General features: G+C 33.8%; 1 protein-coding gene across 1 annotated transcript; it reads left to right on the forward strand.

The window, feature by feature from the left end:
* Window positions 1-101: 101 nt before the first annotated feature.
* Window positions 102-18,788, forward strand: LOC128167899 (probable endochitinase). The gene is made up of 2 exons (XM_052833881.1): window positions 102-692; window positions 18,271-18,788. Exons 1-2 carry the CDS (start codon window positions 206-208, stop codon window positions 18,432-18,434), a joined length of 651 nt encoding a protein of 216 aa, XP_052689841.1. The 5' UTR covers window positions 102-205; the 3' UTR covers window positions 18,435-18,788.
* The last annotated feature ends 2,081 nt before the right edge of the window (window positions 18,789-20,869 follow it).

Consider the following 20,869-nt stretch of genomic DNA (forward strand, 5'->3'; position numbering starts at 1 on the left):
TGGATAGTTTTCTCTAAAGCGAAAAAGACTCGGTGATGTCCAGAAACTAATTTTGGATTGATTTGAAATTTGAAGTATTCCTTGTGTTGTTGAAGAATCAATAAGGGGTTTATCAATTTTAATAAACTGCGCTCTACGATTGATCACGTACCATATAATTATCTTTGGAAGTCTAGTTACTAGCTGCATATTCCGCGTTTCTGATATGCATGTACATTTAGAGGAGAAAATGAAATCGTTAATAGCTATTTTACTAAGTCTCGTGAAACCATCTTATCAAGAAACAGAGAGATTTCAACAACGTCCTTTTCAAGTTATTGAACATAAGCAAGGCCAGGTTTGCTTGAGCAACACTGATGGTTGGTATACAGCCCCCACCGTGCGTGCTTGTGCCTCTTTGATAAGCATGGAGCAAAGTCAAACTGGTGCAACAGTTTTTACCTTCGACAGTACTCACTTTATCTGTCGAACTTACATAGAGGAGAATTTTAACGTTTGTTTCTTTGATGTTTGCTCCGGCTGTGTTTCCTACAAATGTAGTAACCCCCAAGACTCTACATCAACCGCCTATTACCCAGAAACAAGTTCTGTTGCACTAACCACAAAACCGGAAACAACGACTACATACACTGGAAATCCGGAAACCGATTCTGTGACTAATTCAATGGTTACGACTACTACAGCAAATACAGGTAAAACTATTTATGTATGCAGTTTAGTGTCGATTGCACCACACTTAATTCAGGGTTACTTTTATATATCTTTAAAGATAGTTCGTCTTTGCATTAACTATCTCCAACAGTTTACAACAGAAGTTGAAAATGATACAATGAAATATTCGGAACATTATAATACATGTACAAGACTAAGGTTAAGTAGATTAAATTTTATTTGCGTATGGTTTCCCGAAGTAAGAAATTTTTGAGTTTGAAGATTCTTCCTGAAAAAAAAATATACACGCACCACACATCAAAAATTTTAAAAATTGAGCCATGTAAACCTACATTAGTACAATTTTTAAAAACAAACCGGTATCTTATTTGTATGTACTCTTAACAAATTTTTAACATAGATTATTACCAATTAATTACTTGTAAATAAAATTTGGTCTACGTTTTTTGTTATATTTACTTTATGTCGCATTATTTTACATTCCAGAGAAATAGTAAAAATCCAATAACAAAGTCTTATTGAGGGGTAATGGAAACCTGTGTATTAAAGGGACATGGTCACGATTTTCGTCAAATTCTGTTTTTCTATTTTTATAATTAACAATGCTTGAAAATTGCATTTCTAATGATCGAGTGAAATTTGCGAGTCAGTTTTTAAGCTTTAAGCAAGATACAGAGCTCACAAATCTGTGTCGTGTAAACAAGGCTCGTGTCCTGTTTTTGTTTACATAGGTTCAATATACCAATTAAAAACCTTTTTCAAGTTGATTTTTCTATCTTCTTATTCATTTTAAGTCTAAATTAAAAATTTTCACTTCAACATTCAAAATGTAAACAAACGCTTTGTTTACATGTCAAAGAATTGTAAGCTCTGTAACTCAAATTTTGTTTCCCTATTAAGAATACCTCACTGAAGCATTGTAAATAATTTTTGACAAAAATCTTGACCATGCCCCTTTAATGTGGATAAAAGTACATTATAATGAAAATACTTTCACCGGTTTAGAATATTAAAATATATGACCAAAATATGTGTTAATTGTGTGTGGAAAGAAAACAATTATGCTTGATTTTATCGATAGGAAGTACGTCACAATATGGAGGTGTCCCATATCACCTAAACATGCTCTTTGCTTTTTGGACTGGAACACATTTTCAGCATCGTAAAATAAAACAAAAGTGATGTTTTCGCTTATTTGGAATCATTTCGAGATCGCGAAAGTAAAACTAATAAATCGTGTTTGTTATTGTGTACTATGAAAATATTTAGAATTGCAAAGAATAACTTTCGTAAATAAAAATGTTAGTTAATTCCAGTTCCAGTTAATTTTTCTCCATGTGCAATATTAAGCCATTTCTTTCGTTTGATATAATCGTTTTTATGTTTTCAATCGCGCTTAAAAGGAAATTTTACAAAAATTGGAGATCACTTAAATAATTAGTATTGATTGCTAAATAAATTATCTTGCTCCTCAAAATCAAAGGCTCCAAAAAGTCGAATCCTGCAGTTATACATGTGATATGTTTTAAGGAGTCTTCATGGTAAAGAAACTAATCATCAGATCTACTGTCATGTTGTAAATGTTAAATTTACCGGGTGGCAGTGAATACAAAATTTACAGCATGACAACTGTTGTAAATTTATTATTACTATTTAATGTTATTATCATTAAATAATTTAATTCTGGTTGTAACGCGCTTTCTGATTGGCTAAAAAAATATTTTATATCGTATAAAGAATGTTGCCTACGTCTTAGTAAGACTAACGTCAAAGCGTATTAATACGCCTGACGTTATGTTTGAATTTTGTACAATTTTACGTCATTTTAAAGGTCAAATGACCGTTTTTATCTACAATGAAGAGTAAAAAAATTAAATTATAAGCAATGAATTCAAAATTGATTAGCTTTATACGATATAAAATGGTTTGAAACAGTTTACGCTTTTTTATTATAAACCGCTTCGCGGTTTATATAGCGTAAACTTCCCAAACCATTTTATATCGGATAAAACAAATAAATATTGAATTTATTCCTTAAATATTAATTATTAATTGTTTCTTACTTACAACTTGTAATTTATCATCAAAGATGGAGAATTTTAAAGATTTTTTTTTAATATCCAACCGATCTAATCAATGCACTGTAAATTGCTAAAACACGTCAGTAACAGGTAAATATACTCAACTTTTGCTTGTGTAAACAACATACGATTTGTTCCCACTTGGCGCCCTCCATTGTACAAGTCAAATTTCTGTATATACTAGTAAGTATTTATCAAATCGATATTTGTACAATAATGACTGTATAAATCAATGCATAATGATTGTTTTTATACGACATAGTTTAAACTCCTGTGGTGTTTTTTTTTAATCTGGACAGAACAATGCACTACAGTATTTTCTGTTATGGTCAAGATCTAGTAAATGAAAGGTGCCTACAGTTTTATAAAATTTAAGATATTAATTCTTTTCATGATGCTTCATTTAAATAGCCTTGTTTGATAGGGTGTACAGGGGCTACAAGTTTAGTTAACACATTGAAAAATCATGTTTTAAACTGTCATTTTCAATAAAATATGACGAAAATAAGAAACAAATTTCGGAGTTTTGTCCATTTTTGACTAAATATAAATACAATATATCTAGAATGCCTACAGTCTCTCAAAAAATGGAATGAAACAAGCTCTTGACTTCATCTTTAAAATGATGTCAAATTGAATATAGGTATCGGGATTACTTTTCCCATGATTTAACATTAAATGTCAAAAAAATGATTAATTTTCTACCTAATTCCTAAAGCCGTAAAGTACGGGAAAATGATTCTTCAAATCAATTATGACGTCATAATGGTTCTATCAAGTGTATTCATGATGTATTCTTACGAAAAAATAATTTTGAGACCACTGTAATCAAACTGAGAACATCAATTCACCGAACGAATTTCACTTCATTCTCCGGTGCAAATTCTTTACAAATTAAATTTCCGAAATCATTTTGAACCTACCAGTTTTGTCAGAAACCAAATACAATAAAAAGGGCACTGTTGCCGCTATCAAAATTAAAAACATTGAAAAAACTAAGCTCTTTTATTTTAAACATCCAGAAGCAAAACTGCTGTCTAGCCTACCTTATCTTAGCATTTATCACTATTCTTTACGCATTTAATACCAACCAAAGCATCCGCTTTTTTATCGCCTTTTCTTTTACAATTGCTTATTGACACTTGTATAATTATGTTGTTTTATCATATACCTATTTACTGCCTATGAAGACGATAGCAAGTTTAAAGTCCCCCGAGACAGGAATTATTTCTCGAGGCGAAGCCAAGAGAAATCGTTGCGATCGAAGGGGACAATAAACTTGCTATCGTCCGAATAGTCATTAAAGAGGTATTTTATTATACCGAAAAAAAAAACTTTTTTTTTGGCAATGCAGATTTTTAAGATAGTTAAGAAATTAAAGTCATCGGACTTTGATTTTAACGTAGCGTATCGGATTGCACTAGATATGTTCCGAGTTTAAAAAAGAAGGAAATAGAATGCTGTTGACCTTTGACATTACGATTTAACGCAAAAATAATTAAATTCTGGTTGTAACGCACTTTTTAATTGCCAAACAAATATTCTATATCGTACAAAGAATGTTGCCAACGACAATACTAACTTCAAAAACGTGTCTATCCGCCTGACGTTATGTTTGAATTTTGAACAACTCGATGGCATTTTAAAGATAAAATGATTGTTTTTATCTAAAATTAATAGCAAAAATTTAAAATATAAGCAATGAATCAGTATTAATTAGTTTTATACGATATAAAATGAGTTGGAACAGTTTACGCTTTTTTTTTATAAACCGCAAACCAAAACTGGTCACACCATGTTAAACTTTTACTACAATCTATCGAGATGTCAACATGTTTTTAAAATCAGGAGCTGTGTAACTTGAACTTAGCCGAGATCAAACTTCAACAAAAATTTGTGAATGACTGGCATAATGAATGACAAAGTGTTTCAAACTCAGAACTTACAGGTCTTTTAATTATTAAAAGTTTCAGAGTTACGTCCCTTGTTGAATGGCTGTGTTCTGTTTTTGCTCTCTGTCGAAAATGTAGATTCTTCCATTAAAAGTGGTATTCGGGTGAGATGATCGACTCACATCGATGGGAACACGAAGGAACTAGAAGGAACTTCATTATGGAAACATCGTAAGTGTTTTAATGAAAATTAAGAAGGTTTCCGGAAAGTTTTATTTTGTTTTGTGATTGACTGAGGTATGTGAACTCTTCTCACATTCTGTTATACCAGACTTAAACTCTGCAGTAACGTTCAGTATTATGAGTGATAAAAATAAACGTAACTTAAGTGACATTTCTCTGCCATATTCTGACGTTGCAACCAAAAAAACTCGAGAAGGATCACTAAACAACCTTACACTTAACAACTCCGTAATGGAGGGGGTATCACAACAACCCGGGGCGCCAGTATGCAGTTCCACTTCAGACACTCCAGACACCCACCACCCCCCGACGATGCTGCATCATCCACCCCCACCCTTTGGTTACCCAGCTCAGTACTTTGTCAATCCCCAGCCCCTGACACTATCCAGCGATGACCTACAAAAGATAGCAGACGTTGTCAGCGCATCCGTCAGAGCTTCGATCAGAGAGGAGGTCCAGGACTTAATTCAGCAGATGGTAGAACCAATACGGGCCGATGTCAACCTTTTGCGCCAGGAAAACGAAAACCTACGTCTGCAGTTAGATGAACTGGAGCAGTACGGTCGACGGTCACTCATCCGTGTCTCTGGTATACCTGAAACCCCTGAGGAATCAACCACAGAAAAGCTCCTGGAAGTAACATCATCCGTGGGAGTTGCGCTTACATCCTCCGATATCGTTACCTCTCATCGCGTCGGTGACCCACGTAAACAAAGGCAGTCACCGAGACAAATCATTGTCAGACTCCAATCCACCGACGTCAAGTTCTCACTGATGAAGGAGGCCAAGAAGCTGCGGAAAAACTCCGAAACCAGGCACATCATCATCAACGAAGACTTAACAAAATACCGCGATCGTCTTCTGTACTTGTGCAGGCAGCTGTGTCGTGAACGCAAGTTGAAGCAGGCCTGGACATCCAACGGCAAGATCAGCGTCCGTGACTTTGGGGACAGGACTTATGCGATCCGCAAGGAGTCGGATCTAGCTCCCTTTGGTCATGTGTTGAAAGAGAGCGGCCACTCATAGACCATTCTTGTTTACATCGTGCCTTGCTACAATCAGTCAAATAACATTTTGTCTATCGTTTATAGATAGTCTATGATTTAAATCATGTTTTTTTTTTTTTTTTTTTTTTTCATACCTATATATATAGTATATACTGTCACTGTGCTTAGTTATGAGTACTCCAAATCGCTAGTCTCAACATAAACACCCTATATAAAAAATCTGTAAGTTTATAATGTTACTTTTCACCCTTACCACGTACAAAACCCTACTCCCTTATTATTACAAATGCACTCAACGTGCATACTATTGTGTACATATGTTGTGTTTATTTGTACATTGTTTTCTTGCTCATATGAGAGAGATGTTCATATCATTGTTGTACCATACGTGGACCTTGTCCACTTGTTCTATTATTCAGTCATCATCACTTCATTTGATTTCTTATTACCCCAACTGACTCGAAATTCCTCATTTGAAATCTACCATAACCCAGGCATTACCTGATTAATGTGTGTAGATGTCTGTAGCTACCGGGCCAGTGTGGGGTTATTTTATCACATTGCCATTTTTCCCAAATCATCATTAGGTTTGTCTGATTTCGTCTGTATCAATTTACTATTACAATACGGCATAAAATGTGTACCTATCATCATATTTTTACATGTATACTCAAGCATGGGGTTAAACCATACAAAACACGATGATATCTCATCCACTTGTTCTACTATTAGATCTACCAGTGTTCCTATTTTTCACAAATCATGTATATTTGTATCTATGACTTTACTTACTTTTTCGTACCTACTTCTTCTCATGTCAGGCGATATTGAAGTGAACCCAGGACCCTTCCCAACACCAACTGTCACACATTCAACATCCACTTGTAATTCATCAACAATTACCCCAATCAACACATCTTTCGATCCACGTAGATTTACTTTCGTTCATTTAAACGTTCAAAGTCTAACACATAAGGTCCATATACTCGAAACAGAACTTCACAATCACACCATCCTTTCATTTACTGAAACATGGCTTCACGAAGATAACATTACCTCGGATATCGATATACATAACTTCCAGACTCCATTCTGTCGTTGTCGTAAAACTAAAACAGGAGGGGGCGTGGCAGTATATGTAAAAGATAATATTTTCGCAAAACGCAGAGTCGACCTTGAACCAACCACGGTTGAGTGCGTTTGGTTGGAACTTTTTATGGGTGGTCAATCTTATCTGTACGGAACGTTTTATCGACCCCCAAACTCTCCAGTATCTATATGGAGTGATATTGAGTACTCCATAGACTTAGCTTTTAATACCAAAATTAGCAAAATAATAATCACAGGTGATTTCAACGCAAACTTACTGACCAACAATTACCAATCCGAGTATCTTATCAATATAATAAATATGTACAACATGACCCAACTAATTGAAGAACCAACCCATTTTACTGAAGAAACTTGTACACTTCTAGATGTTATTATAGTCAGTGATAGTAATATTCTTGAAAAAGCTTATGTTGGCGATTGTTTTCTGGACCAAAATGTACGTTATCATTGTCCTGTTTATGCGTCGTTAACTCTATGCAATCAAACCTCCCACTCATTTAAACGCGAAATTTGGTTATTCAACCAAGGCGATTACGTTTCATATAGAAATAGCCTTAACTCAATCGACTGGGAAGAAATATTGTCTGATTCTGACATCGACACCAATGTTAAAAGATTTAATGAAACTATTATAAAACACGCTAGAAATAACATTCCCAATAAGATAGTGACTGTTAGAAAATCCGACCCTCCTTGGATGAACAATGAAATTCGAACACTTATCCGTCGACGGAAACGATTGCATTCAATCGCCAAACGAACTGATCATCCTGACAAATGGACCGAATTTAGAAAAACAAGAAATCACTGTATACGCGCTGTACGTAATGCTCGCGATGATTATTACAAAAAGCTGTCAAAAAATATATCCGAGTGTAACGACTCAAGGAAGTGGTGGAATATGGTAAATAAAATATCCAACACTCAGATTCGCAATGACTTACCTCCCTTGGAGGTTAATGGCAATGTAGTCGATAACAATTTTGAAAAAGCAACTGCTTTTAACATCTTTTTTACAAATCAGTCAAATATCGACGATTCATCAGCGACTCTTCCAAATACTAGTAATAACAACGCTTCTAACCATTTATATACAGAAATAATACTTTCCGACGACGAAGTAAAAAATGTTCTTCTTTCATTAGATACGTCTAAGGCTACTGGGCCAGACCTCATAAATCCTCGACTTCTTAAGGAAGCTGCGTCGATTTTAAGTTTTCCATTGCGCAAATTATTCAACAAATCACTTCAAAATTCACATTTTCCTACGGAATGGAAACAAGCTAACGTAACACCTGTTCACAAAAAGGGTAAACGTAATGATATTAACAATTACAGACCGATTTCATTATTGTGTATTACTGGTAAAGTCATGGAAAGATGCGTTCACAACCATATTTATAGTTACTTTGTAGAAACAAAATTCTTGTGCAACAATCAGTCAGGTTTTATCTCCGGTGACTCAACAGTCAATCAATTATTAGACATATCTAACGATATAGGAAGAGCCTTAGACTCGGGAAGGGAGGTGCGTGCCGTGTTTTGTGATATAAGCAAAGCGTTCGACAGAGTTTGGCATAAGGGTTTGCTTTATAAACTCCAACAAGCCGGGATAGGAGGTAAACTTTATCTGTGGTTCGAAAATTATCTCCAGAGTCGTAAACAAAGAGTTGTAATAAACTCATCAGCTTCGGGTTGGCGCGACGTAAAGGCTGGTGTACCCCAGGGCTCAATATTGGGTCCATTGTTATTTCTTGTATATATAAACGATATAGTGTTTGACATAAGATCCACTATCAAATTATTTGCGGATGACACCACCTTATACATTATTGTCGATAACCCGGTCATCGCAAGCAAGACATTAAATAGCGACCTTGACAAAATCCACAAATGGTCTAATCAATGGTTAGTTACCTTTAATCCTCAGAAAACTGAAAGCATAACAATTAGTACCAAACGAAACCGAACTCTACATCCAGACTTGTACTTGAATGGACAAAAGATAAGTGAAGTGTCACATCATAAACACTTAGGATTACATTTTTCCGACAACGGACAATGGTCATATCACGTTAATATTGTCGTGGCGAAGGCATCGTCTAGGTTACACATTCTACGACGACTCAAATTTTTATTAGATAGAAAATCCTTAGAAAAACTTTACGTTTCATTTGTAAGACCAGTCATTGAATACGCAGATGTTGTCTGGGACAATATCTCAAACGATTTAGCCGATAAACTCGAAAAAATCAATATTGAGGCAGCTCGCATAGTCTCAGGTGCGACAAAACTCGTAAGTTTAAATGATCTGTATCGAGAGGTTGGATGGGACACTCTACACAATCGTAGACAAAAACACAAACTAATCAAATTCCACACCATGGTCCATAGATGTGCTCCAGATTATCTATCTTCTCTAATCCCCTTAAGAATCAGTGAAACACATCATTATCCCACAAGAAGATCGCACTGCATTACTCAACGAAAATCTAATACAAACCACTATTCACAATCTTTTCTACCGTCCACTACAAAGCTTTGGAACGATCTTCCGATAAGTGTCCAAGAAAATCCTTCAGTATCCAATTTGAAACGTGTGCTTAACTCAAACTGTTGTAAAACCCCAAGACACTTTCTATTTGGTAAGCGCACAGAACAGATCTTACACACACGACTTAGACTCAATTGTAGTATACTTAATTCGCATTTATCCAAAAAACATATAATAGATAATCCTAATTGTGCCTGTGGACAAATTGAAACAACACTTCACTTTTTATTAGAATGTCCTCTATACACTGATGCAAGGAAAAAATTCATTGACCCATTAAGACCGGTCACTTTAAACATTCTGTTATTTGGAGACCCAGATAGAAATTATTCCTATAATACAAACATTTTCAAACATGTACATCATTTTATTTCTGCTACTAAACGATTTGTAACTTAATTCCACTTGCTACCGTATTGTCGATTTTGTTATTTTTGCATCGTACGACTGTTTATTACTCGGTCACTTTTAACGTTAATTCAAGTTATGATATCTCTCTCTGTATATTTTCTATTATATTTTTCCCTTTTCATTTTTTTTTTTGTTAAATTTTTCCATCAATTCCATCTTTTTTTTCATTTGTTGTTCCTAATATACTTGCCATTCAGCAAGGGCAACTATCGTTTTTAATAGTTGAAAGTCAATTTAAGGAAACGGATTAATATAAGTTGTAACAACTTGTTTCCGAATCCTGTTTGCATTATTTATTGTTTATATTGATGTACAATTCAAAATGAAATAAAGTTTAAACTAATTATTAAAAGTGATTTTAATTTAGAAAAATCGTTACATTTGACATACCCACACCTCACAGATCTATATTAGCACAATTTAGATGTGGTGGTCTTCCTATCAGAATAGAAACAGGGGGATTTAGGGGGATGAAGTAAACAACAGGCTATGTATTCTATGTTCTGTAGAAGCAATAGAAAACAAATTCCATTTTTTATTACATTCGAAACTTAAAACCGAATTCTTTACTAGTATTGGCTTTAATAACCGATTACTAAAAATGTCAAGCTCAGACTGCACTGCATGGTTTTCTCTTATCTAACTTTCCTAGACAAACTACAAAATGTGTATATTCAGCTTTTATATGCAGACAATCTATCCTGTATTAAAAAATAACAATGCGTAAACTTATTACGGGCCGCCGGAAGGCGGTCCGTTATTTGATACACATTTAAATATTGTTACTGCGTTTCTGCGGGATAGTTCTTTTTTAGTATAATTAATACTATGCTTATTTTTATGAATTAAAAGTAAATTTGCATGTAGAAATACGTTTTATGCCTTTTAGAAAATATCACATATTTTTTGTTTTACTCGTAAAAGAAAAGTAGGTCATACTTAGTAGATTGACGTATTTGGCGCCTTTTTATCGAGACTATAATCTATTCGGAAAATTTCGGAGTTCTTCATTCTTTTCAAAATGGTATGCGGTACATACTAAAGACCTGAAATACTAAAGACCTGAAAGTCATTCAATTTTATATAAATGATATATTTGAATTTCTATGTGCCGTGTCAAATAAAATGACTTTGCGTGTGTATTTATTATATTTCCATGTAAAATGTGGTAGAAAATATCATTATATCAATTATTTACGCAAGAATATGACAGAAATGAAAATTTGAATTGACTGCAAAATTTGAACTAATCCATTTTCATTTTATTATGAGGTCCCTTGAAATCATATATTAAACTAATGCATTAAGTTTTCATTCAATACAATGCAAAAAAAACCCAACCAAAATGGTTTGAAATATATAATTTCCAAGAGAAATTTCAAATGATGAGTTGAACTTTGTATTAGAGTAATGTACAAATCAATGTGTTCTCCATTACTTCATACTATGGCAATGATCATACACTTGCCGTTAGAAATGCTTACAGTAACGAAATCGATTCTTTATGATAATAGTAAAATGTTAAACTTCAAAACAAGTTGCTTAAAGTATATTAGAATTTACCATAAAAATTAGTATAACCAACTCTTATTTTCTTCTTTGTGGTGTGTTTTTCTGTAAACAACCAATGATTCATACAACAATAATATTTTTTGCGGCCCATTTGACGCTTGCGTCAATGTGATTTCTTGTTATTATTTGTATACTCATGTTTATAGAGTGACATATTGGTTCGATGGGCCGGGTGTTTATTCATCAAGTTATTATATAATATACATGTACATGTCTCTATATTTGTTTATAAAACACGTCACTATAATAAATCATTTCCATGTACTTACTTAAAACCTGGGGCCCGTTTCACAAAGCTGTCATAAGATTTATCATAAGACATGTCTTAAGATTGTCATAAGATTTGACTTATGATTTCACAAAGCTGTCATAACTTTAACTTATCTTAAGATAATCTTAAGATAATTATTATAGGAGCGATTGCATAAAATTCAATCAGTAAATTGTAAAGTGAAGAATTTATTTACGATGCACTGTTAGTAAAAATAAATATTTAATAACATTACTGGATACTTTATAATGTACCGTATGCTTTTGTACTTTCTTTTGATAAGAACAATTAAAACAAGCATTCTGAGAGTATTGCATACGCAATACACGTCCCCTACCGGTTTGTGGAAATTGTGAAAACAGTGCACTGTTATGCAGAATATCAAACCCGAACATTAAAAAATTGGAATATAAAAAAATAATTTTCTCGAAAATATGTCAACCAGACGCTACAAAAGTGTAAACTTGAACTGTAGTTTGACATTTTGAAGCTGTTCAGCAAATTTCATATTATTTCTCAAACGCATAAAGAAAAAAAAGTGTGGAAAACTGAAGTGGGACAGACAGACGGACGGACGGACGGACTGACGGACGCAGAGGAAAGCTATAGTCCCCTCCGGTGAAAACCGGTAAAGGACTAACAAACCAGTGAAGAAAATAAATCTACATGAATTGTCTATATGATTAAAATAAGTGCAAAAACATTGTTTTTATCTCTTATAATATTATAACATTTGCATTAATATCATTTACGATGAGCATCAATTATAAATTTGAAATAAAATGAATCTATATATATAATTGTTGCAGCCATACCATTTTATTATGTACACCTAAAATATAGCCCCATCATGCTACCGTCAAATCGAGTGTTCGATTGTATTCGCCGTGATTTAAAAACTGACCAGCGAACACCTCGTGCATTTACAACGTGGAACTCTCCAAGAATGGCACGGAACAGCAAAAGAAATACCAATTTTTCAGCTTCTGAATTATCTTTTTTAACAGAAGAAGTTGAAAAAAGGAAACAACTGTTTTTGCCAAGCAAAGTATGACAGTGTGCAACAGTATTAAGAGAAAGGCCTGGGAAGATATTGCAGAACAAGTAAATGTAGTTAATTGTTCTAACGTCATGCGTTCTGGGGAAGATGTTAAAAAGAAATGGACTTGCATGTCTAGCGAAAGCAAGAAGAAGCTGGCGCTTTATAAAAGAGAACAGAAAAACTGGTGGGGGTCTCTACCATCCAATGTGTCCATAACCCCCACGGACGAGAGAATTGAAGGAATCATTGGTCCAACAGCAATTACAGGCGTGGAGAGGGGGGGGGGGGGGGTAGACGTGCTGGCCGAGGCCACGACATCAGCCAGCAGTCCCAAGCCAACAGATGCCCCTTCTATTATGGAAAGTACAAACAATGGTAAGTCAAATAGTGTTAAATTAATTCAATTAAAGAACATCTATGTTAATTGTCTTTTTGTCTTTTGAAAATCATTTTAAAAGTAAATACAGAGAGAGAGAGAGAGAGAGAGAGAGAGAGAGAGAGAGAGAGAGAGAGGGGGGGGGAGAGAGAGGGGGGATTTAAGGACAAATGATAAAAAAAATATTGGAAATTGTGAATTTTTTAATATTTTAGGCATTTGTTTTTAAAAGCATTTACAATGGAAATAAGTAAAAAAAAAACCCATCGAATTGTTTGTTTGTATCATTTGTCGTTAATTTTTTTTTTCATTTTTGTAGATGAACAAGTGACTTTGAAGAAAGGTGTGGGAAAGAAGCGGAAAAGAGTCGAAATTTGATATAAAAACTCTACATGCACACTTGGGGAGATCGAACAACAAAGACTATCGTAGAAAAACAGCGTCTTCCTGTTGAAGAAGACAGACTGCAAGTCGAACGAAAACGCCTCGAAATTAAAGAAGAACGTCTCAAGTTAGATAAAGAAAAGCACAACTCATATTTATGTCAAATGGGCATTATTCCAAGTGTAGATATCAGTGTGCAACCGGAGTTGGAGCAGCATTTAATTTAGTGAATTGTTTTTACAAGTTTTGTGTCCGAGTTTAGTGTTCTTTTATTGATTGTTGATTATTAAGGAGGCTGAATGTTTGAAAGATAAATCTATAAAAATATAAAATGATAATTTTTGAAACCACAGAATCTTAATTTTTTCTATTGTAATTCAAAATTGTAATTTACTGACCATTTGGCCTCCTAAATACCTGTATACAAATGCATGTCTCGCATTAAAATGATGAAATATCTTCAAATTACTATCACTTTATCATTACCAGTATATAAAGCAACAGAAACAATTACAAGCAGTCGTCACGATTCCACAAGCTCTCTCGGGCCGGAAAAGTAAGGTCTCTCCGGAGCGATCGATGCATCAGAACCTCATTTTAAGGACACCAAACGCTCGCTCAATGTGGACCCAGGTTTTAGCGTAGGCATCATTGTATGCCTCCTCATGGAGGTTGCTTGGGTTCAAGGTGTTAGTAAGTGATTCTTTAACGGGTACGCACTGTCACCAAGTAGACAACCTCTGTTAATGTTGCCATTCTCAAACATTTGACACAAAAGAGAATTTGAGAACACAAATGCGTCATGAGATGAGCCAGGCCACTTTGCTACCAAATTCAAAAATTTCAAATTGGAATCGCAAACTGCCATCCCATTTATTGAATGAAAGTTTTTTCTGTTAACAAACAAATACTCTTGAGTTGAAGGTGCCTGAATAGGAAGATGTGTCCCGTCTGTTGCCCCTATCACATTTGGGAAATTACATATATGAGCGAAATCCAGTATAGTATTGTTTATATCTCTGTAAGTAGAAGGAAATTTAATGTAGACAGGACTTAAGGCAACTATAGCAGATGTAACAGCGTAAACAATTCTGGACACACTTGCTTTACTTATATTATGAAGATCTACACATACAGCTTGAAAACTTCCACTTGCGTAACCATGACTTGCAAGATGTTGGAAGGGCATGTGATCTTTTTGTTGGGTGCTCTAAACGATCATTGAGCTCATTACATAAGTCAAAGATAACATGTCGTGGCAATCGGAACTTCTCTAAGATGTCACAATCGTCCATATAATCTAATGGGTTGATTATATCACTCAATACACGCTCACGTCTTAAAAGTTGCCTATTTCTTATCGAAACATAGGCTGCCCCCATGTTTGACTTAAAAGAGGTATCTGGGTGTGTAAAGATTTTGAACAATCTTAAGATTATCATAAGTTAAGACACTTTTGTGAAACAGTTATGATAAAAACTTTTGACAAATTTTGGTCTTAAGACAGATATTTGTCATAAGATAGCTTTGTGAAATGGGTCCCTGAAGTTTATTTCTTTTTCAACGATTGTATACAATATTAATGGTTTGAGCGAATAAACGAAAGTAATTAAAACACGGTAAATAGGAAATAATGTTTCATTAATAATAAATCATTCAATTAAATGAGGGTGCAGTTTTAAATAGAAAGTGTTAATTATTCGTAATTAGTGGAAACTAGCGTTGTCATGTATTTTACATAATGTGAGCAATAAAAATAATACGTGATAGAGCATTGCTGTTAAAGACTTGATCCACTATTACTGTCATGGCGAGGTCTATAATATATCAAAAACTGGTTTATACTATAAGCTTTTTGAATACATTTTATCGGACAAATATGATAAATAAGAGATTTTTAAATGAATTTTCTCATATTTCATTGGTATAGACATCTTGAAACCCAATTTAGCATCGTTTCTTGAAATATAAGCTCAGATATACCTTCACCAAAGTTATTTTATGTATCTAATATTATTAAGAGAAGTTATAATTTCAAATTTCATGAACCTTTAGGATTCATTCATTTACTAAATCTTCACTCTAAAGGGGCACCCGTGCAATTAAAGCTAAATAATTTCAACTGTTTTTTGATAAGCTGAGTTCAAAAGCATCTCTTCTTAGCAACCGATCGTTACGGAAATGGCGTGGACCTCTGCACTCATTAGATTAATGAATTCGCAACATAGATTAGTTCTACGAGGAAAATTGAAGATGCAGATTGTTATTGACTGTAAGCATGATAATAATTATACTTAAAAGGAATAAAAATAAAATATTTATATTCTTAGTTCAGACAAAATCTCTTAAACACTTTTAAAAAGTCAAAACCTTTCAAATTAGTACACACACAGAAATAATGGCATAATGTCATGCTAAGATTGATTGGTTGGGAGAGAGACTTAGTTTACCAAGATTAAACACGAAAAGTGTATGCAATTGTATTCCGAAGTGGTATAGAGTTAGACTTAATTTAGAGCAAAGCTTTTAAGCACTTTAAAAAACCTATAAAACAATAAAGTAATTAAGTAACTGATTATTCAATTGTCACATGCCAATACAACAAATAAAATATTATTAAAACACATTTTATACTTAGTCTATATAATTATATATTAACACCCTCCATTACAAGATATATGAGCCATTGTAAAAAAAATGACAGGTTACACTATGTATGTCCCTTTGTATAAAAATACCAGGTACATTAATAAATACAAGCATCTGCCACATTTAAAATCATAAAAAAAATCTAAGATTATATGTTGCCTTCTTTTGTATAACAATACTAGTGTTCTGGCTACGATAGCTTGTACGCTTAAGTTGTTCATTAATTAGTTTAACTTGTCATTTTCACTGTGATTTTCAATATTGACCGCAATATATATGGCGTGTGTATATAAGCCAATGCGCAAGTCACTTTAAAATTAACAGTGTATTTAGCAAATGTTCTTTTAATCCTCTACAACATTATTAGTACAATATTTACTGGTTCTAAAATCTGATCTATTAATAGAAACAACAGAAGTAATGACATAATGTCAGCTAAGATAGAATGGCTTGTATTAGAGGTTCAGTTCACCAAGTTTAAAATCAGAAGTGTATTCCCGATTGGATGATACCTAAATAACGCCAAATATTTTTGTGTGGATGAAAACTCTTCTTAAATAAATCAGTCGGCATTAATTAATTTTTAAACTTATTTGCATTTTGCTTTAAAAGAACAACAAATTCATTGACATACAGACATGACACTATATGAGAATTTTTCCTTTTTATAAGCTGTAACAACTAAAACTAAATTTGCATTGGGATTAAGTTCAATATCAACTCTTATGCATCCATGTTATCAATCGCTGCGTAAGCCACTCAGCGCGAACAAGCGATCGGAGCGAAACCACCCGGATTCGTTAACTGCTCACATGTTTTCGTTATGTAAACAAGGTTTCTGTCATCTTTGTTGTTGATGGGTTTTTTTGTTATAATTGTAGTTATGGTTTTTATCTCTTGAGTTTTCGTTTGTTTATAGATGATGTGTTATACCGTATATCAGGTTTTATCCGCGTGTATCCAATTTCCGCTTTGTTCGTGGCGAGTTCCGAACCGCGGAAAATAAATCAGCGTAAATTTGATACAAAGTTTTGTTTTCTCTTTCCTGATAAAGTAAACAGGTAAGTAAAAGTACGGTGATCTGTGTTCAGTTAGTTTAGTTACAAATTGCGGGATCGGACAACAAGCGCCAGAAAAAAAGATTTGTAAGCCTCACTTTTTATTTAATAATCCATTGACAAGCTAATTAAAACGGTCGCTTTCCTTGCGTAAACCGATGTCTAATTAACCTGAGCTGCTGGTATATGTAACGGTACATGATCTATTTATCTATGACTGTTTGCGTGTCTGAAAATAATTATTGGTAATTATTTCACATTAAGGAAATCGTGTATATATGGTTTCATCGTCCGAAAGAGCGGCAATTTAGATATTTTTCCTCTCTTACCTCACAGGTTTCAACAATCGTAAATTATATTTTCAATGTGACTTTAAAATAGTGAAAATTTGATTCGCGTTAATTTCATATACCGTTTTAGGCTCTGATTCGCGGAAAAAACATGACGCGGAAAAAACCTGATATACGGTATTTTGCTAAATTACAAGAACGTGTTACCTCTTTAGGGACGAAATAGTACTCGAAAAACTTATTTTTAGAAATTTGTATTGGAAGTTATCAATACATAATTTCAATGGTGGTTTGGCGAGGACCTTGAATGACCCTCATATATTGGTAATTTTGTAAAAGCAAATTTGAATACAATTAAGTTGGTCGGTATAAAGAAGATCGATAGTTTTAAGCAAGTATTATCGAAGCAAAATAGACGGCAAAATAAACATAAACTTGATATTAACTTTTACAGTGCGTTTTAGCCTAAATCGCTTGGAAGTCCTGTTTTATTTTTGCGAGGTTTTGATAGTTTTCTTTTATTTAGAAATGAGACGAAAATGTAACTGAAATATTAAAAAAGCAGAATGAAAAAGAAATAGAGGGATAGAGAGATGAAAAGAAATTAACGGATCGGTTGATGATCTTCATATAATTTTTTTTTTTACATTTACAGGAACCTGTGATAGTCATGGTAGCATGTCTCCCCATCCCTCGGACTGTTCGAAGTATCTAGAGTGTGTCTGGTCCACAGTGTACACACGGGACTGTCCCGGGGGTCTACACTTCAATGCCAACATCAATGTCTGCGATCACCCCGCCAGTGCAGGGTGTCAGTAATGACATTGCCCCGATGTCTGTGTCTGCTTACTTATGACCTTGACACCAGTTACAAGTTCAAAACTCATTCAGACATGGCATCTTAAGCTTTCATGGTTAGATGTGCATTTTTAAATAAATCATACCTGTACTTGTATTTGATATTTCTGTAGACTACTTTATCTCCTTTTTTTGTTTTTGTTTCCTTGGTGAAGTTTAGTAAAGGACCACGTTGCGTCGCCAGAACCCCAGTATGTTTTATTTACATGTCAAATTACTAATATTATCCTAGTGTCTCAAGAGAATTTCTGTTACATAGACGTATGATTAGCGAAGTCGCTAGATTTTGTTCAATATTTAAAATCCGACAGCTAGACGGCGTTAATTTTTCTAGAAAAGTTAAAAATTTCGACATATCTATGAAACACTAAGAAATGAAGTGAGCATTATACAGTGAAATAGAGTGCTCATAAGTTGACTATTTCATTTTAAATAAGAGAAATTCAGTGAAAAAAGTGTTGATGCAGTATTGATAACACACATTATTTCAAAATGGACGTGTGGCATTAGATAATATTTTGATTTATTTGGCAACATTGATTAAGTAAGCGAATTTTTGGCATTGGAAAATAAAATATAAATGATCAAAATTATTATCAAATATACAAAAAAAACCCCCAAAAAACATTGTATCTACAGTTCACAAGCATTGTTTATCGTCCTCTTTTAAATGCACACGCACTTACGGATTGAATATTTATAAATGTTACATTCATCTTATTTGAAGATTTCGTCACTACGGATATCGTGGGTCTAATCAGTCGAGCAATAAATGGGACTTCATTAGGTATTTACATTTATTTAGGGTCTTCCGTCTTCAGCGGAAGACCCTTCTATTATTCTTCGGTTTCTTTTTCAATTCTATTATTATTAGGGTCTTCCGTCTTCAGCGGAAGACCCTTCTATTATTCTTCGGTTTCTTTTTCACTTTTCTTATTAGGGTCTTCCGTCTTCAGCGGAAGACCCTTCTATTATTCTATTGTTTCTTTTTCACTTTTCTTATTATTCTTTTTTTTTCTTACCGATTTTGTGCAGACGATTTCTCGGAGATGGCTGGGTCGATTTCGCTCAAATTTTCAATATAAACGTGTTTTTATCTAAAGCTGATACATTTTTTTTCATTTTTGAAAAAAACACTTCCGGTCAGAAGTTATCGTCCGTTTACGATTTTAAAAAGTCAATTTTGTCTGTCGGGTTTCTCAAAAACGAGTAAAGATAAAAGGCTGAAATTTTCAGAGATAATAGATCTACCGTTTTTCTAATGTACCTCGGTATAGAGAATGTCCGCCGTCTCTTCCGGTCGTCACCGGAAGGAAATTTCAAAATTGAATTTTTCGACTTTTTTATTTTTTAATATTTTTCTTTGAAATTTTTAAACCTTATAGTGACCCTTTTACTGATTAAGAATATGTAATTAGTTTTAAAATCGATCAAGGCATTGATAAGTTTAATCTTATCTTTTCAAAAATTGGACGGAAGACCCACTCGTTGCTCGCAACGAGATCGAATCTAGTTATTAGGGTCTTCCGTCTTCAGCGGAAGACCCTTCTATTATTCTATTGTTTCTTTTTCAATTTTCGTATTATTATTATTATTCTTTTTTTCCTTACACATTTTGTGCAGGCGATTTCTCGAAAATGGCTGATTTGATTACCTTCAAATTTTCACTGATGATGCCTCGCCATCTGAAAGTTTGTACCCCCGTAATATTTTTTCAAAATTCACTTCCGGTCGGAAGTTATCGTCAATAAACGATTTTTTAAAGTCAATTTTGTCTGTCAGGTTTCTCCAAAACGAGTAAAGATATAGGGCTGAAATTTTCAGAGATGATAGAACTACCGTTTTTCTGGTGTACCTCGGTCGAGAGAATGTCTGCTGTCACTTCCGGTCGTCACCGGAAGGAAATTTCAAAAATTAAATTTTTCGACTTTTTTATTTTTTAATATTTTTTTTTGAAATTTTTACACCTTATAGTGACCCTCCTACTGATTCAGAATATGTAATTTGTTTTAAAATCGATCAAGGCATTCTCGAGAAATTAAGCGTCAAAGTCCTGAAGCGAAAGTCCGAGTAGCTCAGTCGATATAGTCGTGGACATGGCCCAGGCGACCCGGGTTCAAGTCTCGAGTGCCGCAAATTTTTTTTTACTATTTTTCGCTTAGATCTACGTTTTTATCTTTGAATTGATAAGTTTTATCTTATCTATTCAAAAATTGGTCGGAAGACCCACTCGTTGCTCGCAACGAGATCGAATCTAGTTATTATTATTAGGGTCTTCCGTCTTCAGCGGAAGACCCTTCTATTATTCTTCGGTTTCTTTTTCACTTTTCTTATTATTATTATTATTATTATTATTATTATTCTTTTTTTGTCTTACAAATTTTGTGCAGGCGATT

Source organism: Crassostrea angulata, chromosome 10 (assembly GCF_025612915.1).
Source record: "Crassostrea angulata isolate pt1a10 chromosome 10, ASM2561291v2, whole genome shotgun sequence".
Taxonomy (NCBI): Eukaryota; Metazoa; Mollusca; class Bivalvia; order Ostreida; family Ostreidae; genus Magallana; species Magallana angulata.

Bases quoted from the DNA above. Each gene is read 5' to 3' on its own strand.
- LOC128167899 (XM_052833881.1), top strand. From the start codon at position 206: ATGCATGTACATTTAGAGGAGAAAATGAAATCGTTAATAGCTATTTTA. The intron at 693-18,270 runs GTAAAACTATTT...TTACATTTACAG, and splicing joins GACTACTACAGCAAATACAG to GAACCTGTGATAGTCATGGT.